The 13259-nt window shown below is 38.3% G+C and overlaps 1 protein-coding gene across 1 annotated transcript in view; it reads left to right on the top strand.

Annotated features, from left to right (window-relative positions):
- The window catches only part of cfap43 (cilia and flagella associated protein 43), a 76866-nt gene that overhangs the window by 43299 nt on the left and 20308 nt on the right, over nt 1-13259 (top strand). Inside the window, exons 27-29 of the mRNA XM_039734477.1 lie at nt 1859-1984; nt 11087-11206; nt 11670-11777. Of these exons, the coding sequence (XP_039590411.1) occupies nt 1859-1984; nt 11087-11206; nt 11670-11777 (354 nt within the window). The remainder of the gene's footprint in view (nt 1-1858; nt 1985-11086; nt 11207-11669; nt 11778-13259) is intronic.

Genomic DNA, 13259 nt, shown 5'->3' with positions numbered 1-13259 from the left:
TGTCACTTCAAAAGATGTCAGTCAGTTAGTCGGTCATTGTCCAACCCGCTATATCCTAACTACAAGGTCACGGGGGTCTGCTGGAGCCAATCCCAGCCAGCACAGGGCGCAAAGCAGGAACAAATCCCTGGGCAGGGCACCAGCCCACCGCAGGCAACACACACACACACACACCAGGGACAATTTAGGATTGTCAATGCACCTAACCTGCATATCTTTGGACTGTGGGAGAAAATCCACACAGACACAGGGAGAACATGCAAACTCCACACAGGGAGGACCCGGGAAGCGAACCCAGGTCTCCTTACTATGAGGCAGCAGCGCTGCCCACTGCGCCACCATGCCGCCCATTCAAAAGATGTTTGGGTGGAAAATAAGGAATGTTGCTCCCTAAGGGTTATTTTGTGGACAAAATTGTTGTCTCCTACCTCGGCCATCCAGCTACAATACTATAATACGTTATCCACAGTGCAGAGTGGAATTTAGCAGTCCTGCGCTGTGGTTAACATATGTCATGTTATTTTTTTAACAAGATTTACACTTAAATGTGGCTGTGGTTAGGGGCCTTAACGCCTTTAATATTTTTTTTCTTTATTTAAGTTTCTATGTGTACATATGGCCTGACATTTATAAAAAATCTGGACCTTACCAGGACTTTGTTTCAATAGAAAGGGAGATGGAACAGATCAAAACTACAAAAGTAAATGTATCTGCAGCAAGGTGGTATTTAATGTAGTGCTGGGAACAAAGACATTCATTTTTCAGTTGAGCCTTTTTCTATCTTTCTCTTTTCTTTACGTCTTTTCCTTGTTATGCACCACCAGTACATACATAGCAGATATGAAAATTGGCTGCTTAGTGGCCAAACTTAGTAACATTCTTACTTTTTGAGAGTTAATTAAATACAAGAAAGACCATTCATTTCACAGTATGAGAAGTGAAACAAGTGTATGCAACTCTGTACACATTCTTTTGCAGAATATACGTTAGTTTATTGTTCGGACCTCTCTTGCACTATGCTTCAGCCATCAGACTATTACTTTCTAAAATTATATTTGTGGTGTTCTTAATAAAATATCTTTTTATAAAAGTACTGATTATTTTTCGTTCTCTATTATTAACCTCTTTGGTATATAATCACCATAGGCGGCAGGTAGTGTGCTACAGTGGTTAAGGACTTTAAACCACAGAGTATCCAATCCAGTCTCCACATCGGTGTGATCCTGACCAAGTTACTTTACCTGCTAGTATATGTTTTAAAATATATACAACATGTAAACAATTGTACAACAGCTCAGGCTATGAAGAGTACCATATGCAAAATAAAAAGGTATTCTTAAAGGTACATTATTAAAAAATAACTGAAATGTGTACATAATGTTAGCAAGCGGTTTGTCTCCAATAGGAAGGATACTTGATGTTCAGGTCCTCAGATTCTGGTAACCTTGTTGTGCCCCAGACTAAACTGCACTCTTCAGCTTTATAGCATCCAAAATTTATCAGATCAGCTGACTCAACTCATTTTTTCTGGGAGACATTTAACTTATACCGGCATTCTGTCCATCTTTCTGCTTACCTTCTTTGTCCAAATGCTCAGAATGATTTTTGTTTGTATCAAAAATTAATTTATTTGTTCAAGGTTTTTTGTAGTATTCACATTTTTGTATTTCAGTGTGTTTTATGTTACTCTTTTTCAATGATTTGTATGCCTAGTATTTATCTTTATATGGGGTTTTATGCAAATATTATTTGTATGCAATGTTGTATATACCGTTATTTTTTCTGTATTTCTTGTAAAGCCCTTCAAGTAAAGGAAAAGTGTTATATAAACAAAAAGTATTATTATTATTATTATTAGGAAATTCCAAGGCCCGAATTTGCATCACAGCCAGAAGATCACTGGACAGAGGACGAGAGAAAACAATTTAAAGAATATGAGAAGAAAGTAAAAGAGCTTGCAGAGGAACGTGAAAAATACAGAAAGGTAATGAACTCTTAAGTAACTCACAAACTTTCCATGACATGGAGATACTGCATAGCAAACGATGTCTGTTTTAAGATCTAATATTAGTGTTCATTTATTTTGTATCTTGTGCATAAAGTACAGCAATCCTTGTAGCAGTCTTTTAATAGTTACAGCATTCCATGTATGATGTATAAATGAAAAATCCCTTAAAATTCAGAAATAATTTGCCAAACAGCTGTCGCATTATAGCATCAATACCAAAGAGTACTTGCTCCTGATTTATTATTAGTGGTAATCAAGTTTTCAGTGTCCCACTTGACAAGTAATGCCAGAAGAAAAATATACATTAAGTTAAATGACTGTACTCTAAGGCGAACTTTGTGACTTCCTAGTGCAGTGGTTTTCAATTCAGTTCTAGAGGCCCTCAGTGACAGCAGGCTTTTGTCCTAATCAATTTCTGCTTTTAATTAGATGCCAAGTTTATTTTAAAAATAACAACAACATTTATTTCTATAGCACATTTTCATGCAAATGATGTAGCTCAAAGTGCTTTACAGGATGAAGAAAGAGGAAAAAAACTAACTATATAAAAAATGAAATTAGGCAATACTAATTAATATAGAATAAATGTAAGGACCAATTGCCAAGGAGGACAGAAAAAAACAAAAAACTCCAGATGGCTGGAGAAAAAAAAACAAAATCTGCAAGGTGTCCAAGGCCACGAGACCACCCAGCCCCCCTCTAGGCATTCTACCTAACATCAATGACCTCAATCAGTCCTCATTGTATTCAGGGTTCATATGGAAGAACTTGATGATAATGGTCACTTCTGGCCTTCAATCCATCAATGTAGGGACATCACAGTGCTTTGATTAGGTGGTGGTAGCGGCGCAGATCACCACACAGAAAACCGGAAAAAGAACAGCAGAGAAAGTAGGGTTTAGTATGGATTTCGGAGCCACCAGGAATGATAATGATAATTAAATGCATTTGTATTACATAGTTTTAAGTAAGAGTACATGAACATGTGAATGAAAATAAGTAAAGGATGGAGTTCTGTCAAAGGTAAGTATATATTTTCCTGCTTTTTGCACCCATGGCATTGTCATTATTAGGATACAATTAAGGAAGCAAACTCTGTAGAAAGAAAGCAGAATCTGTACAAAAATGTTAAAGATTTAAGCATTTCAGCAAAGATACAAATATAACTACACTAGCAAAATACCCGCGATTCGCAGCGGCGAAGTACTGCCTTAAAATTTTTATTAAGAAAATTAAACCTTTTTAAACTGAGGGAAAATATATCAATAATTATTTGTTAAGGATCTCTTTGTATACCATGTTGTCAGTTCGGCCCTCCGGGTGTAATATGACCAAGCTGTGCGCTGAGCTTACTCTTGAGCATGCAACGTAAAGTTGGCCATGTGAACAGCAATCTTGTCTGAAATCTCACAGCTTGGATTGCTGCTGTCATAATCAGTTTGAGTTTCATGGTTTGTTTCAATTACGACAGTATTTGCAGGACTTGTGTTGAAGAGATATTCGGCATCTGTCAAGCGTTGTAAGCATACAACCGGTTTCATCAATAACTTCACATCCAGCTTTTGAGTTTAAACATTCATAAACAAAGTATCCACTACTGAAATCGTCACCTGTGAATCTAATGGCGCCTTTCCACTGCATAGTACGGCACAGCACGGTTCAGTACAGCTCACCTTGGTTCGGCTCAGTTCGGCTCGGTTTGCGTTTCAACTGCAGTTTATTACCGCTTTAGAGTGGGCGGGATTATTCACGTGTCGTTATAGTTGCGCCGCCTCTACTGCTCGCTCTTCATTTTTTTTAACTTGTCCCTACACTGTTTGTAAGTCTGATGGTAGCCATGTGCGCCCAAGAGCTTAGCGACCTCCTGAAAAACTTTTTCATTCCGCGTCGCCCCATCCAGCTCTCGCTGGATCCGCTCCTCGGCTACCAACGAGGAACGCCTGTACTTCCTCAATAGACCACGAAACAGCCATTTTTGGTTAAAACAAAATGGTGCGTCCGAACCTTCGCTGGCTGTGCTAAAAATCTAGCGGGTCTGTTGTGTCTCGTGTCGCAAGTTCAGTGACGCAGTAATGACGTTTTTCAACAGCCAATCAGTGACCAGCAGAGTTTACACGTCACGTTTTGGTAACAGTTCGGCGCGCTTGGAACCTCGGCTGAGGTGGTACTAAAAAAAGGACCAGGTACCAGGTACTGTTCCCAGTGTAAAACCCCCCAAAAGTGAGCTGAACTGAACCGTGTCGTGCCGTACTATGCAGTGGAAAAGCGCCTTAAGATGTTTAAGAGGCATTGGTGGTTGTCGAAAGGTGTAAAATATTTGGCCATTTCGGTACAGTTGAAAGCGACAACCGAACAATTCAGCAGCAGGCATCAACTCACATGCAGAACCATTGGTGAAGGGCTTAAGCATTTCACTCTTCTAGTGCTCCTGTGTAGTATAATTATCTCCTGTACCGTCATCAGTCCACACCTTGAACCTGTCCCAGTCATTCAATACATAAGACACAATGTTCCTCCGGATATCAAGAGTTAGCCTGCAATATGTATCAAAGAGAATGGAAAAGGTAGGTGCCATCTCCGGGCATTGGAAACCACTCGGTAAGTGACAGTTCTTTGATTGATGGTGGTCACCTCAATAGACATGTTAATGGGGGTACGGTTGGAATGATAAAGGAAATGGGTACCTGAACAATGTAAAGTAAGTCTAAAATACCTACACAATAACTATAATCGTAATAAACGTACAATAAAACAGCGGAGAAGCCGTGGATTAAATAAAAAGGCTGTAGTTATCAGCAGGGAGACGTGAATCCCGTGGCAAAGCAAGGAAGGGAATGTAGAGACTGGAGTGACGGACGGCCTTATATAGGCAGGCAGCCAACAACGTGGGAGGCGTTGGGATGGGGGACCCAACGCCGCCACACATGATGACCGAACTGCAGGCTATGGACGTATATATGTACGTAAGTAGGATTCAGTTAGTGTTGGGAACCCACGTACCAAATTTCTTAAAGATGGGCCCATAAGTAACAAAGACCATTGAAAAGTTCAATGCCAACAGTGGCATCTTACCACCGAAATAAGTACGTACATTGGTTTCGGTTAGCGCAGGGAAGCTGCTTACCAAATTTTGTGAAGATGGGGCCATAAATAAGAAAGATCAACATGGCGGACGTTGTCGACCGTTATGACCGCTACAAGTAGAATTTCGAAATGAAACCTGCTTAACTTTTGTAAGTAAGCTGTAAGGAATAAGCCTGCCAAATTTCAACCTTCTACCTACACGGGAAGTTGGAGAATTAGTGATGAGTGAGTGAGTGAGTCAGTGAGGGCTTTGCCTTTTATTAGTATAGATTTCTTATAAGTGTACATTTCACACTATTCTGCTTTTCTGAATACAAAACAAGAGGAAAATGACCAGCTTATTAAATTAAGAGATCAAATAAAGACAAAATAGCTCACTGATTGTAAAACTGGTTAGGACAAAAACCTGCAGCCACAGTGGGCAACCGGAACTGCACTTGAGACCCACTGCCCTAGTGGATTGGGGTTGGCTCCAGTTTACCTGGGTGTAACTCACCTTTGGGTGCCTTCACCAGTCACCACTTTCTCTCTCTGTGTATGGCCCTGAACGGCTCCCTACAGTTATCACGTTGCTTAAATAGAAAAAGAAGTGATCTCTACTGGTGAAGCTCAGTGGGACAGTTTTCACTATTTAAAGGAGCCATGTTTACTCAGCAGTGGCACGGTGGCACAGTGGTAGCACTGCTCCCTTGCAGTAAGTAGACCTGGGTTCACTTCCCGGGTCCTCCCTGCGTGGAGTTTGCATGTTCTCCCCATGTCTGCGTGGGTTTCCTCCGGGCGCTCCAGTTTCCTCCCACAGTAAAAAGACATGCAGGTTAGGTGGATTGGCGATTCTAAATTGGCCCTAGTGTGTGCTTGGTGTGTTTGTGTGTGTCTTCCGGTGGGTTGGCACCATGCCCGGGATTGGTTCCTGCCTTGTGCCCTGTGTTGGCGGGGATTGGCTCCAGCAGACCCCCGTGACCCTGTGTTCGGATTCAGTGGGTTGGAAAATGGATGGATGTTTACTCAGTTTGGCATGCACTGTGGTACAGTAGCCAACCGCAGAACTTTAAAACAGATTATTATTATTATTATTAATTATTATACTTGAAATGTGCACTGGGATGGTGTTTACTTAAAATAATTCTGTTCATATATTCTCATTGAACCATCTAATCATACAGTAAATTTCTAGACAAATGATACAATAGCACAAGATGATGAACTACCTTTATAAAATGAAAACTTTAAAAGCTGCATATAAGGCGATTCTTCCCAATCCACCATGTTTCACAACAACAGCCCTGTTAAAAAAGTCCTCTGGTTAAAGATTTTTCTATAAATGCTATGAAGTATGTAATATGTGTGTTGGGGATTTTTGACATTCCTATTAGGTCTGAACTTGTCCAAGATGAATACAACAGACACAGGTGTACAAGGAGATTTTTTTGCTATTTCAGTGTATAGATTTATGCTACCTGTGACATCTAATAAAAAAGGAGGTTGATACAATGGGTAGAAGAACGGACAGAGAGACAATTTATGGGTGGTCTGCTTAGCTCAGGCCATGAAGGGCAGCATTGGCCACTCGTTTATTTTTCAGATAATTTATGTTTTGTGGACTGGGTGCCTTGAGGACACATAACCACTGTGGCCTTGACCTCCCCACAGATTTATTTGCTCCTATTATGTCTGACAGCCGCATTCAGGTACCATTTCAGTATGCTGCCTCAAGACTGCTCCGTATGTTTTACTTTTTCATGTCTTCTGTGTTTTAGTCAGATTGTGTATTTGATATTGTATTATAAACTCAGATTTATGAAGCACCTTAGGATCATGAATTTTCATAATGGCACTAGATAGAATAAATAGTAATTTAGGTATTTCTCAAGTAGATGTTATTTTTTTTAACAATCATTACACTGATTTGTCACGTTAAACTGTGTTCTTAAGTGAAGCTTTTTTTGTAATTAGTTAAAATTACAGTGCCTATTCTTGCTGCCTAAAATTGGGTGTTTGGGTCACTGGTCCAAAGGTGAAAACAAAAACCCTAAAATTCACCAAATATGTCCACTTTGAAGTGACAAAGGTTCATTTCAGTAAACATGCCCTCCACCTAACACAAAAGACAACTAGAAATAACACATTTTATCACAGATTCATGGCTGTGTTATTACTGAGAGAAGAAAACATTCAAAGCAACAGTTGTGGCATGAGTTTTCAACTAAATAGGAAAGAAAAACAGCGTGAAAACACGCCTGCCTCTACAGCACGATACAGCCTTTCTACTTCTTCATAGCTGGACAACTTGCTAGTATAAAATGGCAGCCTATTTCTGTAAATCTTTAGGAAAATCTCACTGTAAACAACAATAAATGCAACATTCACAAAACAAGCTACGAGAAATTATGCCACGGGGTTTAAAGGCTGCCACGGAGGCAGACTGACAATAAGATGAAGAACAGTGTCAAACGTTTTTAACCCTTTGGGCCGAAAGGTTCCCCAACTATGCCGTAGTACGTAATCCTTCTACCACATGGCAGCCCAGTATACAGGAGAGGTATATACTAGTGCTGCTTGGTGGTCTCTTGTTATTATTCATTATTCATTTGTATTCAATGATGCTCAACAAATGAGAATTGCGTTTGCCGGTCACGTGGTGTTGCATCCTTCATTCAGTCACAAGTGTTGTCGACTGGCGGTCTGACTACACTGAACATGGCAACACAATGACATAATTTTTCTTTACTATCACAGTGTCCCAAGTCTATGATGTTTTTCGTGATAGAGACATTGAAATAGAACGCAAAATTTTAAAAATTTGGCTAAAAGGAGTACACGTATGACTGTAGTGGAGATATTAGAACAGAATTTTCAACACTCCGACAGCAATGATTCTGATATTGATGTTGAAGATGTAAAAAAAAAGCTTGACAATTTGTCATGTTTTACTGGGCATACCCACTATCCGGTTAAACGTCCATACGATGGAACTGACTCGGACAAGACATCGTAAGTGAAGAAGTGCAGAGTGTGTTACGCTTGTGGACTTTGTACTGCTAAAGGCAAGCCCATTACAGCTACTTGGATTTACAAAGGCTGTCCATCACAGCCTGGGCTATGCATTGAAGACAGCTGTTTTGAGGATTATCACACCATACATTACTGTAAACTTACTGAACTGTTTAGAAATGTTTAGGTCTGAACGTACTGTTTTTTATGCTGGATAGTGTCAGCAATAATGATTGTTTGCCAGTGTTCTAGTGTGAATACATGTGGTGCGTACCTGTGTAATTTGTTAAAGACACTGTACATGTTTTTCAGCATTGTCGACCATCACATCAATTACTTTCTTAATTTTTTTTTAAACTTGGGTATAAAACTTTCTAATACTGACTACATACTATTTATTTAAGCAAATTAAAAATTCAGGTTACTGATAACAATGTACAGTACATTCTTCAGAAACCACAAGAAAAATATACTTAGCAGCAATGGCATATTGGAGATTTTCGTGTTGCCACCTCCACTCAGTACAGGTTTTGCGGTTTTGTGCTGCAGTAACGAATGGGTTAAAATACCAGAATCTCGCAACAATATTTTTTTCCTAAAAATGACATGGAAAAGCAGTCCATAAACTGCAACTCGGCGACAGAAGTCTTTATTATCAATATCAATAGTCAATATTGTATCTTTTGGCCAACAGAGGGTGCTCATGAGCTGACCGTGAGCCCTGAATAATGCCAGTGAATCTTAAAGAGTATAAACAAAACAGATTTATGAAGGAAACAACATAACAAAATCATAAACAAAAATGGAAAAACTCACTCGGCACAACTAAACAATGATTATTTACCCAACTTCCCAAACACTTTCACGTTTCCACACTTATAGACCCTGGGTATTTGTTTAGCTAATTGCTAAGATGCCCCAATATCTCATCCAGATACTTTTTATAGTATATCAAGGTTTCTGCTTCAACTACATGGCCAGGTAGTTTATTCCAGATTCCCCCAACTGTTTGATTAAAGAAGTATTTCTTGGCTTCAGTCTTTAGTGCAGTTCCCCTACCATTTGAATGACTGTCCACTATCTACTTGACTTCCATCTCACTAGTTCTATGACCAAAACTGGCTTTTAGATCTGCTCCTTGGACTGCCCTTGAAATAATAGGGTCAAGACTTGGTTTGAAAGACCTGAACCAAGCTCTTCCTCCATGGGCCAGTCAACCTTCAAGGCATCTGTCCATCATACTGAGTGACTAAATGCAGTATCTAACACACCATGGTTTACTGATGCCATCTCTTGCAAATGAAGACTGCTATTATAATCTCCCATGGTCTTCCCATTATTACAACACCCCTGTATGGTGATTGTTTGATCTACATTTGCATTACTATACTACTGTAGTAGCCTGTGCCAGTGCAGCTTTTAAGTGGGCGCTTTGCAGTTAGACCTCTGTCTGGAGCCCTGTGAAAACTCCAGCCCTTATTGGGACTTTTTCCAAACTCTGTCTTTATATAAAATTCTTCATTTGTCAGATAAACTACTAACAGTTTAATGTCTAGTCACTTTACTAACCTGACAAAGCTCCAGTTAGAGAAGTACAAAAACATTTGTACCAGCTAGGTTCTTTGAGCTGCTGCAGAGAATGTAAAGGTGCTACAAAATTAATGAAGGTGCTGATGAGAACAGAGGGTTGTCCCAATTCTTAACACAAGACGTGTTTGCAAGCACTTAATGTGAGCAAATCCATAACATTAAACAATGATCTCTCCGACACAAAATTAGTAATATGTATTCTGGGAACTGAATGAGGGACATGCAACAAGTAGCAGCTGCTATAGTGGTGAAAGCAAAGAGCCATGTTTTGGTGGAGTTTGGCGAGTCCATGGAGAATGACATTCAGGCAACCGTTCAGGCAAACCATTAAAAAGTACAAAAATAGTAGATTTAGTAGTATCTAGTAGTATTATTTACTATTATTAGTAGTATTTAGTAGTATAGTAGAATAGTAGTATCATTCAGGCAGCAAAGGGGATGAAATACTCCCTTGGACTGGCAACTGTGCCAAGAGGTGGAAGAAACTCCTTACCATTTTCATCTGGTACTGGGGCTGCACAGCCACTATATTCATTTCATTATCCGACATGAGCCTGAGAAATCAGTTTAGAGTCTGGCAGACATTTAAGCAGAGTCCATAGTAATGTTATAGAAGGTGTTTGAACTAGCAGACATTATACACAAAAGAAAAGCAAAGTTTTAGGTGTGATTTGAAAATTATGTTAAATGAAGGTTTACAAAGTAGTAAGGGGTGATAGAGTTAGCATCAGGAAACAAGTTGAGTATCATCTGCATCATAAATTATTCCCAAATGCATAATTTCAAAAAAAATTTTTGAAAGGTCTTGTTGATATTTTCTGAAGAACAATTAAAGGTGAGTTTTTGTTAATGTTTGAAATATTTGGGGTATGATACATTGTGACATTCAGATTAAGGGAAATTGAAGCAGCGTTTAGTTGCTGAGTGTTGTATATTGCATTTACACACAGAGTACATGCATGGAGTTTATTTTTAAAGCAATTGGATTAAAGTACAAAATAACATTTTTTGTACTTCCAAGAAACAATCATTTGCTGTAGAAAGTAAAATGATTGCATGGTCTAAACTAATTTTAGGAGGAGTAAGACAAAGCTTTTCACATCAATTGATTAGAAACAATTATTTGACCTGCTATGAATTAGTGTGTGTGAGTGAGTGTGAATCACACTGGAATGGCAGCCCATCCAGGTTGGGTTCCTGTCTTTCACCTGATATTGCGTCAGATAGGCTTGAACTCCGTAAAGAAACACTGTATCAGAATACCAGGTTCAGAAAATGAAGGAATGACTGAAATCTGCTTTCAGAAGATTCGGGGTTTCACTCTAGGTTGTTTGAACTCTCCTCTTTACAACCTCTCTTGTATTGGTACAGCAATGTGTGAAGTATCTAAAAGTGGTCATCTGTGTTTATTAGATACTGGAAGCAGAAATGAAAAAACTACAAGGCTCTATCAAGGACACGACTCAGGCGTTTGACGACACCCTTGCCAAGTTATTTGAGAAGAAAGTGAAATGCGAAATGATGGTTTACCAGGTAAAATACTGCATCAGGAAATTAGTCCACAAAACTACTGTAAGGCTTGCCTCAGTCCTTTTTAAAATGTCATTTTAATTGTGAATTCAATCAACCACAGGTATATAAAATGATTTCCAGGGGTGATAATTAAAAAGAACTGCGCTTCTGAGATTAGAAAATCACTTCAAAATATCCAACAGCATAATGCTTGATCCAATCTGATAACTCTAGCAATTTAAATTAACTGTTATTTCTTTGAATTATTTTGTCTTACCAGAAGTGAAAACAATTATTTTTTGGGTGGAGAATGTTTTTTTTTTCCTTTTTTAATAAAGCAGAAAAAACATGCCTATGATGTATGTCCATGTAATATGTTTGATAGCAAAAATTGTGGTGATAGCCCAGTATTATAGTTTCAGTGCTAATGAATTCTATTTATTTTGTTCATTGTGATTGCATGAACTTAATTTGTATTTTACAGGAGGAACTTAAAATATCACATCTAGTTTTTTCAGTTCTAATTGAAGAAGAGCTGCACAACCATGAAACAGAGCTCAACTACCTTCTGGAAAAAACAAAGGAAATGAAGGTGCTGCCATTTTTTTATGCCACTCACGTCACTTCTCTCACTTTTTTATTACTATCATTCAAAATTTTGTTGCGTTTGTCATTAGTTCTGCATACTATATATCTCTGCCCCCTGCTCATTTCACTCACCAACCCCCGGGCAGACGCTATGCGCTAGCCACTTCACGGCTCTGCCCCTCGCTTATGGGGAAGCAGATATAGAATTTAAACAGATTTGTTATCTTCATGGGAATTGTTACATATGGATAATAGAACTAACTATTTTACATTACAGTTACAGCAAGTAATTAACCATAATAAAACATACATTGTAATAAAGTTATGTTTCATGTTGCATCAGAGGTATTCGTTGTGTTATACGTTTTCGTTCTGTTTGGCTTTGAAATTAACATGCAAATACTTTTTAAACTTACACTTTTACTGTAAAACTTCAGTAAAAGTGATATTTGGAATTAACTTTCCGTCAATATCGCATTGAATTTTGATTCTGTGTTTGAACTTACATTGTGACAACACTAAGTATACCTGCCCATGAGTGCATATCGTTTCTTTCTCACTAATAAATAAACAGACTTTTTCGAATGTTTGTCCCTGTGATTTGTTAATTGTCATAGCAAATGCTATTCTAACGGGAAACTGTAAACGTTTTAATACGAATGGCATATCAAGATCTCCTTTGGTGTCTAATGTTATCCTCTGAAGATGTACTACATTACATTTCATGTCACATGTTAAAATTTTACATGTTAGAATTGTTTGACCAATTTTTAATACAACTAACTTGTCCTGTTTCATAGCCCATCACTCATACATACACAATACGCAATAACATTACAATACATCCTTCTTTCAACAGTAATTCGGCCGGTGGAAAACCGGACGGTTTTAACGGTTGTAGATATTCTACGGGATATTGTAAGTTGATGTTTTCATCTTCCGCATGATCACCACCAACTGTTTCAGCGTAGTCTATTGATAGGCATTTAACCAATTTGCAGTATAACCAATCAACGATTTCTCATTAATTCGTTTGACTTCATCGTTTCTCAGTACTAGGATTGCCCGTGTACTCATTTCTTCTGTTGATAACCCTTTGGGATGACATTCTTCAATAAGATTTGGACATAATAAGTCTTCTTTTATTGGGAACTTAAAGTGAGGAAAACGTAAAAATTTATAAGAGCTGAGAGCGTAGGAACTGTGTCTGACAAAAGCATTCACACAAATGAGAGGTGAAAGGACCATGGGTGTGAGCTGTTAACCGCAAACTACCAATCTGAAAAAATCTCTTGGCAATAGTCTCATGTCATCACAAGATTTTCTTTTATAATAGATATATATATATATATTTATAAATACTGTATATTATACATATTGTATAGTTTTTAATCACAAGAATTTGATAACAACTAGCAGAATTTGAAAAGATGCTGTTTTAAGCATACTGTATTTATTTATCTTTAGACACGGCACGGTCAAAATT

The sequence above is a fragment of the Polypterus senegalus genome, chromosome 1, assembly GCF_016835505.1.
Source record: "Polypterus senegalus isolate Bchr_013 chromosome 1, ASM1683550v1, whole genome shotgun sequence".
NCBI lineage: Eukaryota > Metazoa > Chordata > Cladistia > Polypteriformes > Polypteridae > Polypterus > Polypterus senegalus.
This window is presented reverse-complemented; position numbering and strand designations above follow the sequence as displayed.